This window comes from Gopherus evgoodei, chromosome 5, assembly GCF_007399415.2.
Source record: "Gopherus evgoodei ecotype Sinaloan lineage chromosome 5, rGopEvg1_v1.p, whole genome shotgun sequence".
Classification (NCBI taxonomy): Eukaryota; Metazoa; Chordata; order Testudines; family Testudinidae; genus Gopherus; species Gopherus evgoodei.
The window spans coordinates 3,969,441-3,993,003 of NC_044326.1; the positions used below are offsets into that span (position 1 = coordinate 3,969,441).

The following is a 23,563-nucleotide window of genomic DNA, read 5'->3' on the forward strand; positions in this document are numbered from 1 at the left end:
AGACTGGGCCTATGACACAAGATTTATGTTTCAGGGCCTCATCTTACTACACTGCTGATCTACACAAAGAAAGAAAGAACCCAAACGGCCTCTTCTTTCCAAGTGTGTGGCTCAGCCAGCCAGGGAATAACTCCTGACTAAGACGGCATCGCCAGGAGAGTAAATAATCCACAGACTGCAAACTAAGAAAGTGCCTCGAGTCTTGAAGTCACTCTGGAGGGCTGGACTGGTGCTTTTCTTCCTTCCGTCTGAACTGGGCAGCCAGATTTTGACTCGCATTTCAGGATCATTGAGACAAAGTACCACATCCACTTTGTTTAGCTGTCTGAACCAGGGACCTGACTATGTCTAATACTGCCCTGCCCTTCTCTTTTAATAGACAAAATAGTATGGAATAAAATGGCGATTTGAACGCTCAGCCCCCGAACTCCCCCTTCTAGGAGGCAGCAATATTAGACGCTAAGATCCACCTAGCACAATGGGGTTCTGAACATGATTAAGACCTCCAAATGCTACTGTAATATAAATATTAACAAATAATTATATTATACAGAGGTGTAAGGATTCTCAGGCTTTGATTCAGCTCCTTATAAATATAGGGCCATTTGCAAAATTCAGATCAGGCTGTTTAGATTGGGTCCATCTCCATTTTACACATAAAGGACCAAATTCTGCTCTCAGACCAATGTAAATCCAGAGTAATTCAATTAATGTCAGTGGCTTCATTCCAAATTTATGTGGGGGTAGCTGAGTGCAAGGTTTAGCCCAAATAAATCTGTGTAGTAAAGCTATTCTATTATAATCCATCTTCCTGGTCACTGGGCCCGAGCTTCACCTGATGTAAAAATCAGGATAGTCTTACTAACATACATGGAACGGTACTGATTTACACCAGCTGAGGATCCAGCCCTTATATTTATATATGGCTTTGATACAAGGTGTTCTTAACACGAAGTGGGTTCCATTCACGTTTTTGGCACAAAGGGGCACAAGGTTAACCCCTGCCCTTGCACTGACTGGGCCCAAATGAGAATTGACTCCTGCAGTGCTCATACCATCAACTTCCATGGGATTTCCACTAGGGGAGGGCAGCTTTGCTTTCCAGGTGGGTCTCAAACAGAATCTGGCCAGCGTAGGATCCCCTGGCACATATAATCAATCAGTCAATACACCCCTCAGCCACAGTGGCCATATCCCCTTCCCAGGCAATGCCATCTTATTTTATGGATCATCTTTTCCTCCAAGCACACACCCTTTCCCTCAAATATCAGTCCGGCTGTTCCATTCCTCAGGTATGTTGGAACTGACATACTGGCTCAGACCTGTAGGATCCCAGACCCAAATCCTCAAAGGTATTTAGGCACCTAACCAAATATATTTGACAATAAGGGCACCAGATACTATAGGGATGAGCATGGAATAAACACCTATTCAGAACAGAATAGAATTGTCCATCTCATCCAGTAACCTGTCTCTGACAGTGGCCAGCATCAGCTGCTTCAGAGGAAGGTGCAAGAACCCCACAGAGACATGAAGATTTCATCCTAATCCCTAACAGAGATTAATGTAAAGACTAAAGAGTGAGATTTTATATTCCTTCAAAAACTCTTTTCAGCATTAACCATTATAACTCTGGATATTCTTGTTATCCATAGAAACATATAATCCAACTTTAAATCTTACTAAATTCTTGGCCTCAAGCACACCTTGTGGCAATGAGTTCCACAGTCGAATTACAAGTCGAGTGAAAAAGTGTTTCTTTCTGTCTGTTTTGTATTTGCCACCTTCCAGTGTCACTGCATGTCCCCTTGTACTTGTGTTATGGTGGAAGGCTTGGAGCATGGAAAATCTCCAGCAGGAGCACAGGGACAGCAAAGGCGTCAGAGGCACATTTTAAAATGCCAGACTCCATTTTTACTGGTGTAACTCCACAGTAGAGTCACACTAATGTAAAAATGGAGTCACAGGATGATGGCTCTAACCCTTTGAAAGTGGAAACCCCACTTTTAGAAGATTTTGTACATGACGACCCCTCAGGTCAGACGATTTTGTTTACATTCTTGTAACCTAATTAAAAGTTGTCTGTGGGCTCCTCTTAACTCACATAGATTGAAATTCATCCTCCTGCACAGGGAAGGACTACGTGCAAGGCCTATGCATGACACAAATTCCTCTTAAATTCTTAAATTAGGTCTTAAGTGGCACATAGACTCATACTAGCCCTCTGTAACCAAGACCAGAACAGAACATGTCTCTTAAAGAGAGGAAATTAAGAACATTTTAGTATCTGGATATCCAGGAATTGTATCCTGGGACAGGGATGCTTTGCATTCTCCTGCTGACTTTCTCAAAAGGGGTTCGGGAGCTAGACTGGAAACCTGCACTGGATTCCTTTGCATTGGTCTTTCAATGTATTCTTTTATGGGAAACGATTATGGTAATTAAAATGCAAAATGGCAAGTAGGTCAATATAAATAAAAAACCTGTTTACACATGGATAATTAACCTGCTTTGGAAAGGGTTCAAACCCACTCTTTTCCCCTGCAAATTTTATTAGTTCAAAAGTAGAAACAGAGCCGGGTAGGCCTCATGCACTTTAACTGCATTTGTGGTGGAAACTCAAATTTCAACCAAGCAATTTGGAACTTTGCATGCTAGCTGGGGTAGGGACTTGAATCCGTTTCACACAATGCAAAAAAGTGCTTGATCCTGAGCTGTTGTAACAGTTCCACTGGTAACAACAGTTAGGGTATGGCTACATTTGGAATTTCAAGGCGCTGCCCCGGCAGCGCTGTGAAGTGTGAGCGTAGTCAGAGCGACAGCGCTGGGAGAGAGCTCTCCCAGCGCTGCATGTAAACCACATCCCTTACGGGTGTAGCGTGCAGCGCTGGTAGCCGCGCTCCCAGCTCTGCTGCCCTGATTACACTGACACTTTACAGCGCTGTATCTTGCAGCGCTCAGGGGGGTGTTTTTTCACACCCCAGTTGCAGCGCTGTAAAGTGTGAGTGTAGCCAAGGCCTTATATAACACTTTGCCTTTTCCAATGGCTGCAGAATCAGTCCCTAATTAATACCCTGGGAGACAGAGAACTAATACTACACCATAGTACAAAAGGGGAAACTGAGGCACTGAGCTGTTTGGCAGCATGAGGGTGCGTGGAGAACCTGGATGGAGTGAGGGAGGAGGGCATACCTAGGAAACTGGTGCACAGGGAAAGAGGAAGCTAGGTTTAGTCTTCAAAACAAGACTCACTTGCAACTTTCCATTGCCAAAGGCCTTGCACATCCATCCCTAAAAGCAACTATTTTTAAAGCTCTATTCAGACCCTGGAATGTACTGGCTGGTGCATACGTACCCATCCCCTTCTGGGTGCCCCACTCCTCCCTGCTGCATGGAATCAGACCTTGCCCTACTGCCCCCTGCTGGATGGAATTAGACCTGGGGTGGATGGGTGTGTGTACTTGTCCTACTGCCCCCTGCTGGATGGAATTAGACCTGGGGTGGATGGGTGTGTGTACTTGTCCTACTGCCCCCTGCTGGATGGAATTAGACCTGGGGTGGGTGGTTGTGTGTACTTGTCCTACTGTTCCCTGCTGGATGGAATTAGACCTGGGGTGGGTGGGTGTGTGTACTTGTCCTACTGCCCCCTGCTGGATGGAATTAGACCTAGCTAAGTGCTTGTGATTGTATTGTTTTTCAGTTGTTGGAGCTTACAAAGCGGCTACAAACTCAACTTTCAGTGACTGCTAACGGGAATCCCTTTTATTTCAAGCAGTATGGGAATCTGGAGCAAAAGATTGCCTATTCTATTCTATTCCACTTTCAGCAATATGTAGCTTAAAGCCATGGCAACTCCATAGCCACACGGTTACAAACACATGACACAAAGACGTGATGCAACACAATCAAAAACTACATACAATGTCAGTGGGTCCCCTGCACAGGATGAGAGTCTGTTCTAGCCCCAGCTACAGAAGCTGGCTCTTCAGCTTAAGCGTTAGAGCAGAGGTTCTCAAACTTTTTTTCATAGACCATTTGAAAAATTGCTGAGGGTCTCAGTGGACCACTTCATGATCTTTCCAAATGTTGTTTGTACCATTAGCTAACTATTGTCAAGTGCTTTGGATAAAAGCACTATATAAAAAAAATTAAACTATTAATTTTTTTGGTTCTACAAATAAAAGAACACAACTCGTCAGGGGCTGCTCCCCAGATCAGGTTCCTCCCTCCCAGCCCCCTGAACTCCCCTGGAGGGTGCACAGCACTCCCATGAGCCCTCCCCACCCCGAGTCTAGTCATTGGCTTTGCCGGGTTTGGGCTGCTGCAGCAGCTCGGCAAGGAGGAGCCACCTTCCAGAGGCACGGAGAGCCAGAGCGGCAGCGAGCCCCAGCCATGGAGGAGCCGGCGCAGTGCAGGGGGGCAGGAGCCCTGCAAAGGTGGCGGCGCCGCTAGCGGGGAGCAGCCACACCCCCCTCCCAGGGCTCCTGCAGGCTGCAGCAGATGCATGCAGGCAGTGGCCCCCATGCGCCCCCCTCGCCTATGGTTACCATATTTCAACAATCAAAAAAAAGGACAGGGAGAGAGCCCTGCCCCCATACATTCCCTCCCACTTCCCACCCCGACAGCCCCCCTCAGATCCCCCAACCCCCCCCATTCCTTGTCCCTACTACCCTGTCCTGGGACCCCTGTCCCTAACTGCCCCCCAGAAGCCCACCCCCTACCTAAGCCTCCCTGTTCCTTGTCCCCTGACTGCCCGCTCCTGAGACCCTCCATCCACCCTAACTGCCCCCCTAAGACCCTACCCCCTGTCCCCTGACTGCCCCAACCCTTCTCCGCCCCCAGACAGACCCCCGGGACTCCCATGCCCCATCCAACCACTCCCCACCCCCTGACAGGATCCCAAGAACTCCCAACCCATCCAACCCACCCTGCTCCCTGTCCCCTGACTGCTCCAATCCCTCTCCAAACGCTCACCCCCGAACTCCTGACCCATCCAACTCCCCCCCATTCTCCCTGACTGCCCCCCAGGACTCCCCTGACCATGCCCATGCCGGTCAGACACCGGCTCCACGTGGAGGCAAAACACATTGCCCGCTGCTGCGCGCACAGCCCCTCCCCGCAGAGTGCTGAGGCAGCGGGAGGGGGAAGCTCCGAGAGGGGCAGCGGCGGCGACAAGCCCGGGAGCCCCAGAGCCTGAGCATGGCGAGAGGGGAGACAGGAGGGCGTATGGGGGCCGCCACCTGCATGCATCTACTGCAGCCTGCAGGAGTCCATGGAGGGGGGTGCCAGGATGCAGCCTGGGCGGGAGAGGCAGGGGGCGCAGCTGCTCCCCACTAGTGGCATCGCCGCCTTTGCAGCACTGCTGCCTCCCTGCACCACACCAGCTCCTCCATGGTTGGGGCTCGCCGCCTACACAAGCCAATACTCTGGCTCTCCGATGCCTCTGCTTTTTGGCGCCCCCAACCACTTGGCATCCTAGGTGACCACCTAGTTCGCCTAGTGGTTGCACCGGCCCTGGGTCTCTCCCTCTCTCCCGCACCGCAGCAACCCGAGCAGGGGCTGGGAAGAGGGGGGTCTCTCCCTCTCTCCCACACTGCAGCAGCCCCCAAGCTGGGGCTGGGAGGGTGAGAGGGGGTCTCTCCCCCACCACAGGAGCCACAGAGCTGTGGCTGGGAAGGAGGGCTGTCTCTCCCTGGCAGCCACAGCCCTGGAGCTGGAGAAAGTCACCTTTCTCTGGCCGCCATAGCCCTGCACGTCCCAAATTCCCTCCACCCCAGCTTTTCACCCCACTACTCCCTCCCACCTAGCCCCTATTCCCCCAAGGCCACCACCTCACCTTACATGTGCATCTTCTCCAGGGTCCAGGCACCTAATTTGACCCCTGCACAGCTCCACTAATTAGGTGGGTGGCCCCCTTCATTGTCTCGTATGACCGCCCAGGCGTGCACCTTAGAGGAAACTATCAGTGGACCACCTGAATGGAGCTTGCAGACCACTGGTGGTCCACGGACCACAGTTTGAGAACATCTGCGCTAGAGAATGACAGACGCTCTCAACACCAGAGTTCCCAATTTAATCCCTGGTATTGTCCAAGATGCTGGTTATCTCACAAGTGGCAACTTTTCTGGTCATTACAGTAAGAGCAGACATGCCACTGTTCATCTTAAATTTTGTCTTTCATGCAACCATTCACAATCCACAAAATCAGATCCTTTAATAATTCAAGAGTACCTGAACAGCATTTCTGTTTATCTCCAATTGCTCTATATAGCCCATCTCCATCATGTATAAGCACATAAAAATAGTAATCTTTTCCTACTGAGCACAATAATTCCATGCATGTGTAATATTGCATGCATGCGACAAATATTGTTAGAGGAAAAGCTATGTATGAACGTAGACTAAACATCATTCTTATGCCAGATCATAAAACTGTGTTCATTACATTGAAAGAGGAACTGCTGATGCCACATCCATCCAACATACTTCAGAACAAATATACTAAATTATCCAGATTTATAAGGCTGAAAGGGCATGAAAGCCTGATCCAGCTTCCAATAAAGGCAAAAGAAAGACTACCATTGTCTTTACAGGAAGCTGGATCAGGTCCTGAAACAGTAACAAACCCAGCGGCACAGTTAAGGTTGTTTGGATGCTGGTCTTTGAGAGTGGTCTGTGTGAGTGAACTGAACATTCAGGTTGGTGTCAGAATTGTTTATATAATCTTAGCTTGTAGAGGTCATAGTCCTTAATGTTTGTGAGATTCTTTATGGAGATGTTCAATGATAGCTTACTTGAATTTCACGTTAATTTGTTAATTATGTATAATTTGAGTGATTTCTGTGTGAGCTTAGTGTTCTGTAAACATACCTGCCCCAAGAGCTTTGCAGTCTTATTCACACAGACCAGGCACACTGCTATCAGTAATCCTCATGACCGAGCACAGTACCTCTTTGCACTGTGGACTTGCAGGCTTTTTACTGAAAAATCAGTGTCCTAATCACATTTGATCCCAGGCAGAAATGGCAATCAATTCCATTTTTAAATACATTTAGTCTGGGTGAAAGGTACAGGATTAACACTCCTGGTGACTGAAGTTCCCCGTTTATCCACAAAACAGGGTTTGGAGGTTAGTATTAAAACAGGTATTTATCTCCCACTGAAGATAAGAAATAAGAATCTGTTCTGACAGATATACAGAGTATTCTCTACCGAGGCTGCTTGACACAGGCATGCATACCCTGTAGTACTCTAGCTCTCACAACGATTAATACAGCCTTTGCTGCCTACTATCACCACTTAGGGTCTCTCTATCCCTTGGACTGCATTAAGCAATAATGGCAAGGACTGCTCAATGTGAAGCCTGAGTCCAGAGCTAAACCTCCCCAGAGTCCAGAGTTGTCCTGATCAGAGAGTTCTGCTTTGAATCAATATCTAAGTTGATTATGTTAAGAATGAAGCTTCAGAGAACTTCCCTCTCCTTCCTGTTCCCTGTTTTTACTCCATAGTGTCTCCCAGCAGTTCGCACAAGGATCATTCCTGTTGGTTACATCAAAATCCACTGCAGTGGAAATTACCCCCAACAGCTCAAAATGTGTTGATTTGTGAATGGATGGTGGCAGAGGGTTCAAAATGAGCACTGGATATAGAACCGGAAAGGTGGAGTAAATCAAACACAGTATCTTAAGCTTACTCAGAAAAGTGACTAAAAACGGGGCCCCATTCAACATAACAAAGAGAAATTTAGAAATATTTTTCTAATGCTGTGATTGTGGAATGGTCTCCCCAGGGAAGTGGTGGAAGTGTTGTCGCTTGGCTCGTTTAAAATAGAACTGGACATAGCGTCAGAGAGTTGCTGCAGGGAACTATCTTGTGTTTGGCCAAGTAGAGGAGGGGTTGAAACAGACGAGATATGATTTCATAGGTCTCTTCCTCCTCTAATAGATTAAACTCTATATCTGTGCTCAATCTGCCTTCCAGTCATTACAGTTAACCCCACAGAGCCACCACATCTATGGGAGGATCTGGTCTTGCACATCTTTAACAAACCCATTAGCTAAGTTCTGATTGCAAAATTTTTATTACTGAAGCCATCAGTTGCATCTAGGTACTTCAGTCAAGGGTACATTTGATATGCTTTAGCTCAGAAAAGATCAGATCACAGCTTAAGTAAACTCTTCAGGGTAGGGAACATCCATCTCTTTGCTTTATGCTGGTATACTGTGTAGTAGAATGGAGCTGGGGCCTCTACATTCTACTGTAACACAAATAATTAATTGCAATTTTCACATCTTCAGTGCAGTTTGCAGGGCTGGCAGTTAGAAAAATTATCCTTTGAGTTTGATAAATTTGGTAATCTTGCTGAGAAATCATTGAGAGAAAATAAGAATGGAACCTCACTAAGACGTTATTTTTTTTAAATCATTATTCAGATATAACTACAATTTGAAAATACTAAAATACATATAAATTGCTTTTAAAAAGAAAGAAAACCAACCCCTTCTACCACAACCCTTTTCATATCCATTCAAAAGTTTATTCATATCCATTCAAAAGTTTAGGCTGTCATAGCAAACCTGCAAGGCAGAGCTTTTCAGTAAGCATGAAAGATGCCATAAATGAGAATCTGACTCTCATAGATGAACATTTTCATTTCTGTCTACAATCAATAGAAAATCTTTATATTTTGCAGAGGGGAGGGAAAGACCTTCAAAGAAATCAAAATTTTAGGCAAAAATTCATTTGTCACTCAATTGTTATTCAACATTTTTTTCTGTCATGTTTGGCTCAGAACTGGGCACTGGACATTTATAGTTATATTGGACATTTACATTTCTTAAAATTGGGATTGGATATTTATATGGCTATCAAGAATATTCAGAGGCATAATTAATTACAACAGAATTGTAGACGAGATAGCAGATCTCATGCTTCAGGGCATTAGCCAATTTCTAAGTATTAGACCAGGATGAGATCTAATGTGAAGGGCAGAGTATCCCACATCTGCGTACTGAAAGGTTCTTGCACCTCCTCTGAAGCGTCTAGCACTGGCCATTGTCAGAGACAGAATACAGGACTACCATGACTCCAGATGTGCTACAGTCTGGTATTTCCTATGTTTCTAAAAACTGCAAATCTGTACCTACTGAAGTCAATGGAAACAAGAAGATAAAAATGGCCAGAACAATGGTCCATCTAGCCTAGCCCAGCATCCTGTCTTCCTACAGTGGCCAGTGCCAGATGCTTCAACAGGAATGACTAGAACAGGGCAATTATCAAGTGATCCATCTCATTCCCTCTATCCCAGCATCTAGCAGTCAGAGGCTTAGCAACCTCAAAAGCATGGGGTTGCATCCCTTACCATCTTGGCTGAATCTGATAGGCACTGGTGTATCAACTGTCACCTAGGTTCTCAGCAGGGACTCAATCCAGGACCTCGAGAGCTAACACACAAGCGACTACACATCTTGACTAACTCCTGTAGCTGCCAGCTGTAACAGACTCCTAAACCCTGTGAACCAGAAATGGAGAAGTGTAACAGATTGAAAGGTGAGTTACACAAGATGAATAGTCCCTCAAAACCTCCTAGGATCATGCAGGGGGATGTCTGAGTCCAAACAGAAACAACCCAAAACTCTTGTTCTAAGATTTATTTTTAAAATAATTCATGAAAATTTTATAGTTCAGTAAAATTTTAACTAAACGTTGGACCCAACTGCTCTGCCACTGTCCCTTTAAATTTGCCCAGTGCAATCCTCCCTTGTTAGGAATACTGTGAATACGACCAAAGCCTAACGCCTACTCTTGACTTGTAAATTAAAGCCATACCTCAGCCAGAACAAGGGGAAGCAAACCTGCTCCTGCAGCCCTTTTCATTTCACAAGCAAGGTGTCTCTAGGGGCCATGTTCAGAAAATAACCCTTCTACATGCACGCACACACACGAAACCTTTAAAAAGAAACTTTCCAGGAGTTCAGCTAAAGTTAAAACAAAGTGAGTAACGTGAAACGCAGTGTTGGAGCAGAATGGAAAGTACACTTAGTATGAATGACCTGCCCTGCCATATGGAACCCCCCATGAGACCAACCTATAAAGCTCTGTGCTTCTGTTGGAGCGAGGTTAGCCACATCAACTCTCTCTAGGGGTGGTGCAGCTTTTCAATAAAGTCATAAATAAAAAATAAATAAAATGAAGGGGGGAAAAGAAATCCCAGGGAGAAAAGGCCAAAAGGAAATGACCTTCCCCTCTATTAAGTAGGTGACAGATGGGTATTATAAACGCATCATGGGTTGGAAGGGAAAAAGTGCAAGGAGGTGACACACTGGCCCTTTCAACATGGGTAGAGTCTGGGAGTTGGATCTAGCTATAAGTGAGCAAAAGCCTGGGACAGTTTTCTTGGCGACAGACATACTGGACGCATCGAGTTCATCACTGGCAGGATGCTTCCATAATAGGCGCCCTTTGCTTAGAAAGGAAGTGGGGACTCAAAGCACCAAATGGGAGGAAATGGAATCTTGGATTATCTGGCGAACTTAAGGGGCACAGTCTTGGAACACATGGTCATGTTTCCAGTGAACCACAAAGAGCTCCATTAATTCCTCAGCAGTTCTCCTTCCCTTGAACGAGACTGTGGCAAAGGGTTTGCAAAGCTGCCCATTCTCCAGATCTCCCTTTACAGGCAGAGGCCAGGTTGAAATCCTTTCTGGAGAAGCAAATTTCTTTAATAATAGTGTGTGTGTCTCTCTCTCTCACACACACACATTTTCTACTGCATCCTACATCACAGTCTCTAGGTGTCAGTAATACTTACCAGTAGCCTTTCCATAGCCCCTTCCACCTGGGCTTTGCTAGCACTAAACTGAGCTCCCCACAACTTTGTGAGGCAGTCTACAGGAGGGCTAAGGCTAACAGTTTTTAAAGCTTGGGTTGGCTCCAATACAGGCATTCAGACTCAAGGGGGAGCTGGTCATGCAGGGGACATTTAGGGCTGCTATTTTATCATGCCCATATTGTCTGAGCCTGCAGTGCCTTGAGATGGGGCTGGGGTGAGGCACGTGCACCCAAACAGAACTGTCAGGAGCTCAAAGAGTTACTCTGGGCCTTCAAAGGCTTGTGATGTCAGTGATGTGACTCAGCTAGGAGCAGCAGCAGCAGCCTGCTATCAGGGCACCCTTGGAGCAGACAATACGCAGAGCTCCACGCTGGCCTCGCAGATGAAACTGAGGGGCTAGAGTAGAAGAGGAACAGGAGAACCAGGATAAGGGCAGGGAAGCAGGAGGTGGAAATCAGCAGATGGAAGCACCACATATGCTGGGGTTTCGAGTGGAGGAGTCCCAGCAGGTTGGAAGATGCAGGGGCAGTACCGGGTTTACAATGGCGCCAGTGGTGCTATGGAGCTGGGCCCATGCTCAGAAGGGGCCCTGGCCAGCTCCACTTGCATTGCACCCTGAGACCCCGCTGGCTCCCCCACCACCACTACTTGTTCCTCACGGCCTGCCTGCGGGCCAGGCAAGGGCTCCTCTCCACCCCCTGGCCCCACCCATCGGCTTCTCTCTGCCTCCTGGCCTCCAGCTCCGGGCAGCTTCTGCTTCCCCTCCACCTGTGAGGCCCTGCCTGTCTCCCCAGATCTGAGATGCCTGGGACTGGTGCAGAAGCTTGACCAGTCTTGGCCAGTTGGGGGGGACACAGTGTGGGGGGCTTGGCTGGGCCCCTCCAGGCAAGTGGGTCCTAAGGGAGCCTGGCTGGGACAGACTCTGGCCTGGCTGATCGCACCACTCCTGAGGGACCGGAGTGATTCCCCGCCCTGGGACCAGCCCTTGCTGCGTTGCCGGCTCAGCCTAGCAGACACAGTCGCCTCCCAGCAGGGTTGGTGAGTGTGGCTGGGAGGCAGGGCATAGGGGAGTGGGTCTCTGGAGGGCTTTGTGGGGGATGTTGGGCTGGGAGGGAGAGGAGAAGATCTGTGTGTGCTGGGGCACTAAGGAGTGGGGGTGATGGGTGGTTGTGGTGGCTGTAGGCGGGGGGGCACTGGGCAGTGATAGTGTTGTGCTGGGTGCTGTGCATTTTTGGCAGGGTCTACAGGGGGTGGAGCTGCCATACAAGTCTGGGGGAGCTCTGGCCATAGGGAGTCAGGGGAGTGTTATGGTGTTGGGTGAGGGGGGCGGGGCTGTGTGACATGGCATGGACCCACCCGAGGGGAAGGGGCACACTGGAAGTACAGGGCTGAGCGGGCCATTGTGTGTCTGGCAACTGCCAGTTTGTAAATAGTGCCCTGACACTAGACTGGGCGGAGCAGGACTAATCCCCCTGCACACACCATGGGTGCCCACAAATATGTTTGGTACCAGGCCCACAAAAAGTTACTCTGGCCCAGGGGGCGGGGATTAAGGTAACAGGGGGTAGGGGTTGGGGTGTGGCTAAAAGCAGAGGGGCAGCGGCCCTGATCCCCGTGACTTGGGAAACCAGCATCCCCCCCGCTCACAACACCCCTCCAACCCAGGGGGGGGCAGCAGCACCCCTCTCCCTCAGGCCGTCCCCCTTCCGACCCCTGGGGGGCAGCAGCACCCTCCCCCCAACACCTTCCTCCTTCCGACCCCTGGGGAGGCAGCAGCACCCCCCCACACCTTCCTCCTTCCGACCCCTGGGGGGGCAGCAACACCCCTCCCCCCACACCTTCCTCCTTCCGACCCCTGGGGGGGCAGCAACACCCCTCCCCCAACACCTTCCTCCTTCCGACCCCTGGGGGGGCAGCAACACCCCTCCCCCCCACCTTCCTCCTTCCGACCCCTGGGGGGGCAGCAGCACCCTCCCCCCCACACCTTCCTCCTTCTGACCCCTGGGGGGGCAGCAGCACCCTCCCCCCACACCTTCCTCCTTCTGACCCCTGGGGGGGCAGCAGCACCCTCCCCCCCACACCTTCCTCCTTCTGACCCCTGGTGGGGCAGCAGCACCCTCCCCCCAACACCTTCCTCCTTCCGACCCCTGGTGGGGCAGCAGCACCCTCCCCCCAACACCTTCCTCCTTCCGACCCCTGGGGGGGCAGCAGCACCCCCCACACACCTTCCTCCTTCTGACCCCTGGGGGGGCAGCAGCAGCAGCACCCCTCCCCCCCCCCTCCGACCCCGGGGGGGCGGTGAACGGCGCCCCCGCCATCCCACCCGCTGGATGCCCTGTGAGGCAGCACCTCCGCCCCCGCCCTCCCCCGCCGCGCTAGGCAGCAGCTCCCGGGGCGCCAATCGCGGAGCGCAGCCTTCGCGCACGGCCATAGAGACGCAGGGCTCTGGGCGGCACAGAGCGGCACCCTGGGGCAGGCACGTGGCCGTGTCTCTATGGCCACGGGCGGGGAGACCCGCGCCCCGCGCGCCCTGTGCACGTTGGGGGCGGGGCAGGCGCTGGGGGGGAGCCCCGGGAGGGAAGGGTGTGAAGAGGGGGGCAGGGGCATAGGAGTAGGGGGGGAAGGGCGGGAGGAAGGGGGAGGGCGGACAGCTGGGGGGAAGGGCAGGAGGAGGGGGGCAGGGGCGGACAGCTGGGGGGAAGGGCAGGAGGAGGGGGGCAGGGGCAGACAGCTAGGGGGGAAGGGCGGGAGGAGGGGGGCAGGGGCAGACAGCTAGGGGGAAGGGCAGGAGGAGGGGGCAGGGGCAGACAGCTAGGGGGAAGGGCGGGAGGAGGGGGGCAGGGGCAGACAGCTGGGGGGAAGGGCAGGAGGAGGGGGGCAGGGGCAGACAGCTAGGGGGAAGGGCGGGAGGAGGGGGGCAGGGGCAGACAGCTGGGGGGAAGGGCGGGAGGAGGGGGGCAGGGGCGGACAGCTGGGGGGAAGGGCGGGAGGAGGGGGGCAGGGGCAGACAGCTGGGGGGAAGGGCGGGAGGAGGGGGGCAGGGGCGGACAGCTGGGGGGAAGGGCGGGAGGAGGGGGGCAGGGGCAGACAGCTGGGGGAAGGGCGGGAGGAGGGAGGCAGGGGCGGACAGCTGGGGGAAGGGCGGGAGGAGGGGGGCAGGGGCAGACAGCTGGGGGGAAGGGCAGGAGGAGGGGGGCAGGGGCGGACAGCTGGGGGGAAGGGCGGGAGGAGGGGGCAGGGGCGGACAGCTGGGGGGAAGGGCAGGAGGAGGGGGGCAGGGGCAGACAGCTAGGGGGAAGGGCAGGAGGAGGGGGGCAGGGGCAGACAGCTGGGGGAAGGACAGGAGGAGGGGGGCAGGGGCAGACAGCTAGGGGGGAAGGGCGGGAGGAATGGGGCAGGGGCAGACAGCTGGGGGGAAGGGCAGGAGGAGGGGGCAGGGGCAGACAGCTAGGGGGAAGGGCAGGAGGAGGGGGGCAGGGGCAGACAGGGGGAAGGGCAGGAGGAGGGGGGCAGGGGCAGACAGCTAGGGGGGAAGGGCGGGAGGAATGGGGCAGGGGCAGACAGCTAGGGGGGAAGGGCGGGAGGAATGGGGCAGGGGCAGACAGCTAGGGGGAAGGGCGGGAGGAATGGGGCAGGGGCAGACAGCTGGGGGGAAGGGCGGGAGGAATGGGGCAGGGGCAGACAGCTAGGGGGAAGGGCAGGAGGAGGGGGCAGGGGCAGACAGCTAGGGGGAAGGGCAGGAGGAGGGGGGCAGGGGCAGACAGCTAGGGGGAAGGGCAGGAGGAGGGGGGCAGGGGCAGACAGCTGGGGGAAGGACAGGAGGAGGGGGGCAGGGGCAGACAGCTAGGGGGGAAGGGCGGGAGGAATGGGGCAGGGGCAGACAGCTGGGGGGAAGGGCAGGAGGAGGGGGCAGGGGCAGACAGCTAGGGGGAAGGGCAGGAGGAGGGGGGCAGGGGCAGACAGGGGGAAGGGCAGGAGGAGGGGGGCAGGGGCAGACAGCTAGGGGGGAAGGGCGGGAGGAATGGGGCAGGGGCAGACAGCTAGGGGGGAAGGGCGGGAGGAATGGGGCAGGGGCAGACAGCTGGGGGGAAGGGCGGGAGGAATGGGGCAGGGGCAGACAGCTAGGGGGAAGGGCAGGAGGAGGGGGCAGGGGCAGACAGCTAGGGGGAAGGGCAGGAGGAGGGGGGCAGGGGCAGACGGGGAAGGGCAGGAGGAGGGGGGCAGGGGCAGACAGGGGGAAGGGCAGGAGGAGAGGGGCAGGGGCAGACAGCTAGGGGGAAGGGCAGGAGGAGGGGGGCAGGGGCAGACAGCTAGGGGGAAGGGCGGGAGGAATGGGGCAGGGGCAGACAGCTAGGGGGAAGGGCGGGAGGAATGGGGCAGGGGCAGACAGCTGGGGGGAAGGGCGGGAGGAATGGGGCAGGGGCAGACAGCTAGGGGGAAGGGCAGGAGGAGGGGGCAGGGGCAGACAGCTAGGGGGAAGGGCAGGAGGAGGGGGGCAGGGGCAGACGGGGAAGGGCAGGAGGAGGGGGGCAGGGGCAGACAGGGGGAAGGGCAGGAGGAGAGGGGCAGGGGCAGACAGCTAGGGGGAAGGGCAGGAGGAGGGGGGCAGGGGCAGACAGCTAGGGGGAAGGGCAGGAGGAGAGGGGCAGGGGCGGACAGCTAGGGGGAAGGGCAGGAGGAGGGGGGCAGGGGCAGACAGCTAGGGGGAAGGGCAGGAGGGGGGGGCAGGGGCGGACAGCTGGGGGGAAGGGCAGGAGGAGGGGGTGGGGCAGATAGGGGGGAAGGGCAGGAGGAAGAGTGCAGGGGCAGACGGGGGGAAGGGCAGGAGGAGGGGGGCAGGGGCAGACAGCTGTGGGGGACTCTGAGGGGAAAGGGGCAGACACCTGGGAGGGACCACAGGGGAAAAAGGCAGGAAGAGAAGTCCAGAGAAAGACAGCTTGGGGAAAGGGCAGGAGGAGGGGGCAGACATCTGCAGGGGAGTCTGTACATTTTGCAGGGTCTGCAGGGCAGGAAGAGGTGGGCAGAGACAGACAGCTGGGGGGCACTCTGAGTGGGAAGGGGCAGACAGCTGGGAGGGACACTAGGGGAAAAGGGCAGGAAGAGGGAGGCAGAGGCATATGGCTCAGGGGAGACCCAGAGAAGAAGGGGCAGGAAGAGTATGAGAGAGACAGACAGCTGGGGGACAGAGGCAGACAGCTGGGAAGGGACATTCGGGGGGAAGGTTCAGGAAGAGAGGGCAGCTCGGCGTGGGGGAGTCTGTCTTACATTACAGGATGTGGGAGAGTCAAGTACCAGGGTATGTTCTGAAATTTCTGGTCATTGTGAAACAAGTTGAGGCCAGTTTCAGTGAGGAGGGGAGCGCCCCTGTCATAAGTAAATCATACACATTTCAATACATAAAATGCAAGGTAATAAATGTAGGAACAAAGACTGTCGTCCATACTTACTGGATGGGAAATTCTATCCTGGGAAGTAGTGACTGAAAAGAACTTGGGGATCATGGTGGATAATCTCCTGAATGTGAGGTCCCAGTGTGTTGGAGTGGCCTAAAGGGCTAATGAGATCCTTGGATGTATGAATGCGAATCATGAGTTGAAGTGAGGAGGTTATGTTTTTTCTGTGTCAGTCACTGGTGTGACCACTGCTGGAATCCTGTGTCCAGTTCTGGTGTCCACAGTTCAAAAACGATGTTGATAAATTGGAAAGGATTCAGAGAAGAGCCACAAGAACGATTAAAGGACTAGAAAACCTGCTTTCTAGTGACAGACTCACACTGAATCTATTTAGTTTAACAAAGAGAAAGTTAAGGGGTGACTTGATCACAGTTCATAAGTATCTACATGGGGTACAAAAAATTTATAATAGAGGACTCTTCAATCTAGCAGAGAAAGGTATAGCATGATTCAATGGTTGGTAGATGAAGCAAAACAAATTAAATGAAAAAATAGTGCAAATTTTTAAGAGTAATTAATAATTGGAAGAATTTATAAAAGGTTGTGGTGGATCCCCATCACTGGCAATTTTTAAAATCAAGATTGGATGTTTTTCCAAAAGATCTGCTCTAGTTCAAACAGGAATTAATTCAGGGAAGTTCTGTGCCCTGTGTTATATAGGGCAGACTAGGTGATCATAGCGTCCCCTTCCGGCTATGAAAACCCAGAGAGATGCCAAAGAATGGGTCAGTGGAAACTGAATTGTGTTTTCCTCCCTAGTGGCAGTCCCTCTGGGTAATGGATTGAGACTTAGCCTATATCTACACTTAAAACTCTACAGCAGCATAGCTGCATCTGCACCGCGGTAGCGTACACACCTACTACAGCAACAGGAGAATCGTAAATCCACCTCTCCGAGAAACGGTAGCTAGGTCGAGAGAATTCTTCTGTCAACCTAGCACTGTCTACACAGGAATTTAGATTGGCTTAACTATGTCGCTCAGCGTGGATTTTTCACACCCCTGAGTGACATTGATGGGTCAATCTAATTTTCTAATGTAGACCAGCCCTTATTGGGGGGAGGAGGTGTGTGGAAGAGTTTGCATTAAAGCTTTGTCCTTGTGTACTCAGTACTAGTACAAGGGGCTAATCACATGGATCTGCTGGTAACAGAGAATGCTTCACAGCGTGGTCACGCAGGAATTGAATTGCCAGACTAGATCGGGCCCATAGGCATCTAGTTCAATATCCAACAGTGGCCAGTACCAGATGTATTACAGATACAAGAAATCCCCTAGTAAGCAGATTTGGGACAACCAAAATCCTAAATATTGGGAGTAGGATTATGTCCCCAAATGACTGCTGGTTATTTTCTATAAACTTCCTAAAGAGGTATCCAGCAGAACTGCAATTAACAGAGAATGTCTGGAGATCCAACTCTTTTATTATGGAAGTCTATAAAATAGCCACATTGATTATTTTTTAAGATCACAAAATACACAACATCCATTTTAATATGTGACACATAATATTATATACACATTAAAAACCACATGACTGAAACACATGTTCACACGGCACCAAATTCATAACCAAAAAATCCCCACAAGTGCTTTTTCTTAAGATTAAAAACAACTGCAATAAAAACATATTAATTTTTTTTCCAGACAAAGTTTACAATAAAGAGAAAAAATTCATATCTTACTAAATAACAAATATTTAACAGCAAAACTTTTATACTAAATATCTATTTTGAATTATAACAAAAATAGTACTTATAATAGTTTATAAAGACAGACCAAAAAAAATTGTGTATAAAATAATATTATAGCGAATTGGACTGTGCTAGGAAAAAAAAATTCTGAGATTCAAAGTGCTTTATTCTGCAAACCCACTGCAGCAACTTTTTTTTTAGTCAAGTTATATTAGTTAGGAATGGTAAATCAAAAGCATGATCTATTTATATCTAGATAAAACACACACACACACACACACGCACACACACACGCAATAGATAGATGTATGCATCTTACATTATCTCTCTCCGGTCATTTATTCATTCAAAAGCGTGTTTGGTTTTTATTTTGTAATGAAATTTTAAAAAATGAAAACCCTTCACTGATCTCCTGAGACTCCAATGCCCTTCTAAAAGTATCTCAGAAAACACTTTGCTAATGATTATTTGACGGGGTTTGATCTGAAGTCAATGGAAAAACTTTAATGGACTTCTGTGGGGCCTTTTATCCCTCCCCACCCTGCTCTTCTCATTACCTGTGGCCTCTCACTTCTCCTTCCCTTGTCCTCTGTGTTCCCACCAAATAATGTTTTCAAAAAGATCGTGGGGTTGCAAGTGGCTTTTACAGACATCTTGAAAACAGAATTTATCAAGGCCTGAAAACTGGGTATGACATATAAAAAAAGAGTGGTTCTCTAGCTTTTTTATCCTATGGACCATCTCCACTCTCAACGCCCTCTTCTCCATGATTCTCAAAATTTTTCAGTGGATCACCAGGAAATATGTGGAGACCCACAGACTGACACATTTCTATCCAGGACAGGAAATGGCAGAAAGTTCACAAGAAAGCCTGATCTTGTGAAGTTTTCATCGAAAGTTAGATCCGGAGAGTGTGAAGACCCAGACTTGGATTGCAAAGTTTCTGAGTGTGGGACATGAGCCTGAGCCACGCATAGGTGTGGAGGATTTAGATCTGTGTTTTGGTTCAAACAGCCATAAAGATTACGGGCTAGCTGCCAAATCAGAATCTGGATCTGAACTTCAGAGTTCAGAGGCTACAGCGTCTTGGTTCAAGCCAATCCCTGTTAAAATAAAAACCTGCTATGAAACGGCCAGAGAGAGATTATAGAGCAGCAAGCCTCAGAAACGACCACATTAACGCTGAGTCTCCCAAGTCACATGCACTCATGGAAGCCAGAGCTCATATGTGTGTGTGTTTGTCGGTCTATGCGCTTCTATATGATTTTTGGCAGCATAGTTTAAAGTGATGATTAAATCTTTAGTGTCTCCCCTTCCAGGGAACCGCCAAAGTCTTTATTGATCCTGGACGGATGAACGGCTGGCTAGAGCAGCCTTCAGCATCTTTCACTCAGCACTGCCTTAGAGCCTTCCACTGACTCATCCCAGTTTTCAAAAGCCACACCTGCAAACCCTGCACAGGCCTGGTGGGAAGCTCCCGCCCCTCCTTCCTTCAGATTTCAGCTCCTCTGACTTATCCTGACAAAAAACGAGCCGCCCACCCTCAACAGTTTCATTGGCACTCAGGTCAAGGGAGTTCTCAGCTCTGGCTCTTGTGTTTCTCCTTCTCTGCCTGATGAACTGTATGAGGTGCCCCTGTTACAGCAAATATATCTGAGAGAGAGGGTGAGCACACTGAAAGGTCTGTATAAAGTCAGTGCTTGCAGCTCAGATGAACAGCATGCCTGTCTTGGACAATTGCGAGAGAGATTTCTCTTCCCTGAGACTGCCAGTCATTGACCATGGCCGCTACAAAGTAGAAGCGGTACATGTGGTTTGCCTGGTGTCAGCTGCCAAACCTGTGCCCTGCCACTAGTAAAGCAAAAAGAGATGTTGCTTCTCAGGGCAGAAGTGGTGAGTGCCCGCCATGCCAGCTGAAGCAGGAATTGGGCATGCTCAGCACCTCTAAAAAAAAAAAAAAAATCAGACTGGTAACTTTTTAAATTTCGAGATGGCCCTGAACCAAAACACCAGATCCAAACATGTCTGAATGCTGAGAATCCAAATACTACAATACAGGCCTTGCTTTCTTTCAGAAAGGAACACCCCCATTTCGAATGTGACTGGGCAGTATACAAAGTTCCCAGTGTCTCTAAAAAGCCATTGCATTGATGGCAGCTCACATGCCCTGACAAACACTCGCAGGACAGCTTCTCACTTCAGTTGGATGCCGCAGAGGGAAGGTTTAGCTCAGAGGGAGCCTTCCACTCATCACTCTTTAATGCAAGCACCTCTGTGGTCAGGGGACAGTGGCAGCTGTGGGTGTGACGACCAGTTAATTTTTAGAGGCTTAGTTCTGCAGCAGTTCCATGAACAAAACAACTGCACGCTCTGAGCAACGTTATTTAGCAGCACCCCAGTACAGTTTATGAAGTACATGTGATTCAGAGTTCAGTGCACACACCGAGGGGCCTGAGAGATCTGGAGAGAAGGCAAAAACAACACAGCTCACCGCAAAACTCGGGGTTTGGGAGGGATCAGACAGGGTAGGGGGAATGGACAGTTACACACATGCCATGTAGCAGCAGCAGGCAACTTCAAAAACGTACACATCGGAGACCACAGTTCTACTCTCTGAACTGAGATCAGCTCACGCTGAAGCGGGTGAGAGATTCCCATCAGAGGGCAGAATTTGGCCATTACTTTGTCCCACAGTACAGATCAAATGGCTTGTTTGTTCACAAAGCACAGGCAGAATAGAACGCCCTGTCCAGCTGACTCTTCAGTGGCCGAGTGGTCCTCGCAGCAACACCAGTGGCCATGCCAGAAGCCAAACTGGTGCTGGGTTCAGTTTGTGTGCCATTACTCAGAATGCACTTCCCAGCATTTGTGGGCAGGGGCCGCTGTCATCTGAACACAGAGTTCTTTTCCCCACATGCTGTGAGAGACAAATCAGAACTGGAAAGCGTTTAGAAGGGTTTAGGGATTGGGAATGGGGGGGAATCTGTTCTTCGTTCTCTCCAAAGAAAGCAAAACAAAACAAACACTGTTATCACCAACTAATTTAACACTGTTCAACAAGATCAAAGGCCACCAGAGGTAGCAGCCTGCCATCAGATCTCACCAACACCTCCTGGCCTGGTTTCAAGGAGGCGAGTGGGGCAGTCAGACCTCTGATCGCTAGCTAATTTCAAAAGCTTTTCCCGCAGCAGGCATCCTCTGCCCTCCTCCTTGCAGCAGAAAGGTTTATATATATATAATATTTATATACTGTGTATGGTCAGGCAGTCCAAGCTCTACTAGTGTTTGAAATTCTTCTTAAAACAAAACAAAAAAACCAAACCAGCCAATCTCCTTGTACTTTCCCCACAGAAATAACAATCGTTTTGGCAGCTTTGCTGTGGGAGAAAGTCTCGACCAGGAGGTTCTGCAAGGTTAGTGTTGTGGAGAAGCTTCTTTTCCTGTTTTCTCCTTTCGTTCTGTCCCTTTTCCCACCCACCCCCATTGGCCCTCCCCCGGTGAAGGAAAAGTCAGCTTACACTGTTGCCCCCAGCATGGCTTCTGTCTCCGTCAGGATCTCATTCTGATTGGAATCCAGTCCGAAGAATTTGACCTTGAGTCCATCGACGGGGTGGACCACAGGGACCAGCGTGATTCTAGGGAAAGTCCTGGTGGCTAGCTCGAACCGGCTCGTGCTGGCCAGCTCAATGGCTAGCGCCTTGAGGAAAAGCTTGGCCAGGTGCTTGCCGAGACAGGTCCGTACACCCCCACCAAAGGGGAGGTAATGAAACCTGCCATCTTTGTCTTCGGTACGGTCTTGCCCGAAGCGGTCAGGATCAAAGACATCCACGTCCTTGAACACCGGGGCGGTGTCGTGTGTGTCCCGGATGCTGTACATGACGCTCCAGCCTTTGGGGATTTGAAAGCCCTACAGAGAGGGAGACGGGGGAAGAGAAAAACAAGAATGCCTCAATGGTAATGTAGCCATCCACAGAACGAGTCCATGCAAACTGGGTGAAGCCGCTGTGCGGGTGAGCTGAGACGCTGCTGATACTGGGAACTCTGTTTGAGATCCCCGATCATGAATAGAATATACTAACAGCTTAACGTGGAATCACCCTGCCTTGAGATTATGGTAGGACTGTAGGGTTCTCTTTCTGACCTGCTGGGGAATCAATTATCTATTTGTATTGTGGGTACAATCCTCATTATGGGCCAAGACACAATTATGCTCAGCACTATGTAAACACAGAACAAAGACACTTAAGAGGACTTCGGTCACTGTGAAAGTCCTTCTGTCTGAAATATTTTTACCTACTAGCGTTACATGTGGTATCCAAGATATCCAGAATTTAATGACAGAACAACTTTATTTTTCCCAGTGTGTTTTCAGTCCATGTGATCTAGTATGTAGGATGCTGGACTGAAAGTCAAGAAACCTGGGTTCTCTTCCCAGCACTGCAGTTCTCCTGCTGGGTAACCCAGACAAATCATTTCTTTCTCTGTGCTTCTGTTTCCTCTCTCTTCCTTTATCAGACTTGTCTATTTAGACTGCAAGCTCTTTAGGGCAGGAACTCATTGGGTGTCTGTACAGCACCTGGTGTAATGGGGCATTGACCTTTCTGGGATCTGGATGCACTATCGTAATACAAGCAAATACTAATTTGTACATTAGTGAATGTGAATAGTCAGTTTTGAGGAGTCCTTGGTGGAGTCTAGCTAGGCTCCAATCCTGCAGACACTTCGCCGCCAGTGCAACCTTTTCTCGTGCGTGCAAGTGGTTGCAGGATTAGAATCTCTGCTTCCCTTGGTGCTTGCGTGGGTCTTTCCCAAGAACAGGAGAGTGAATTTGCAAAAGAAAAAAAAAAGTGTGCCTATAAAAGCACAAGGAACGGCAGAGGGCGGCTGAGGCAACTGTAGAACATAGAACTACTTCTAACTCATTTTTGAAAACTAGCTAGATTTAAATCACTGCCATTCCTTTAATCATTGTTCCTCTTTTATTAAATCTGGAGTAACTCCATAAGCTTTAGATTTAACTGGTGAAACAGACATCACCATCTACCCCACCATATGGCAAAGGGGAAAACTTTTCTCCCATCTCTGCTGTTATCCCTCACATTATTCAGAGCGCCCCAAATCAGTGTCCAGATAAGCTGTATAGTAGTCCACAGCATCACCTATTCACATACACATGTAGTTTCACACACCCATAATGTGTGAGTGAGTGCGTGGGTATGCAAAGAATGCACCGATGAGCAAAAAAAGGGTGATTTATCATCTCGTTTACTTGAAAAGGTTTCAACCTCAAATCATGCTGTTAGCAGGGTTTACTGTGACTGACAGGTCTCAAGACTTTCTTTTGCTAGCACAAAATTCCATCCATTATTATGAGTAATATCCCTATCATCCAAAAATTTGTAACTGCCCTCTGCCCCTTTCCCCCGTCACACCCCAATCTCTGGCTTCAGAGATCACCACATGTTTCTCTTTTAGAATATCAAACTTTTCTCCTCCTTGATTGCCTGAAAGTTCTGGTGCCAAATGATGGGCGAGATTCTGATCTCAGTTCCACCAATGTAAATCCAGAGTAATTGCACCGATCTG

General features: G+C 50.3%; 1 protein-coding gene across 2 annotated transcripts in view; it reads right to left on the bottom strand.

Moving 5' to 3' along the window:
- Window positions 1-17,736: 17,736 nt before the first annotated feature.
- Window positions 17,737-23,563, bottom strand: part of LOC115652758 (cytochrome P450 26B1) — a 45,919-nt gene continuing 40,092 nt past the window's right edge. For both annotated transcript variants that reach the window (XM_030565179.1, XM_030565180.1), the window contains one exon: window positions 17,737-21,884. In XM_030565179.1, coding sequence (XP_030421039.1) covers window positions 21,492-21,884 — 393 coding nt within the window. In that variant the 3' untranslated portion in view covers window positions 17,737-21,491. The remainder of the gene's footprint in view (window positions 21,885-23,563) is intronic.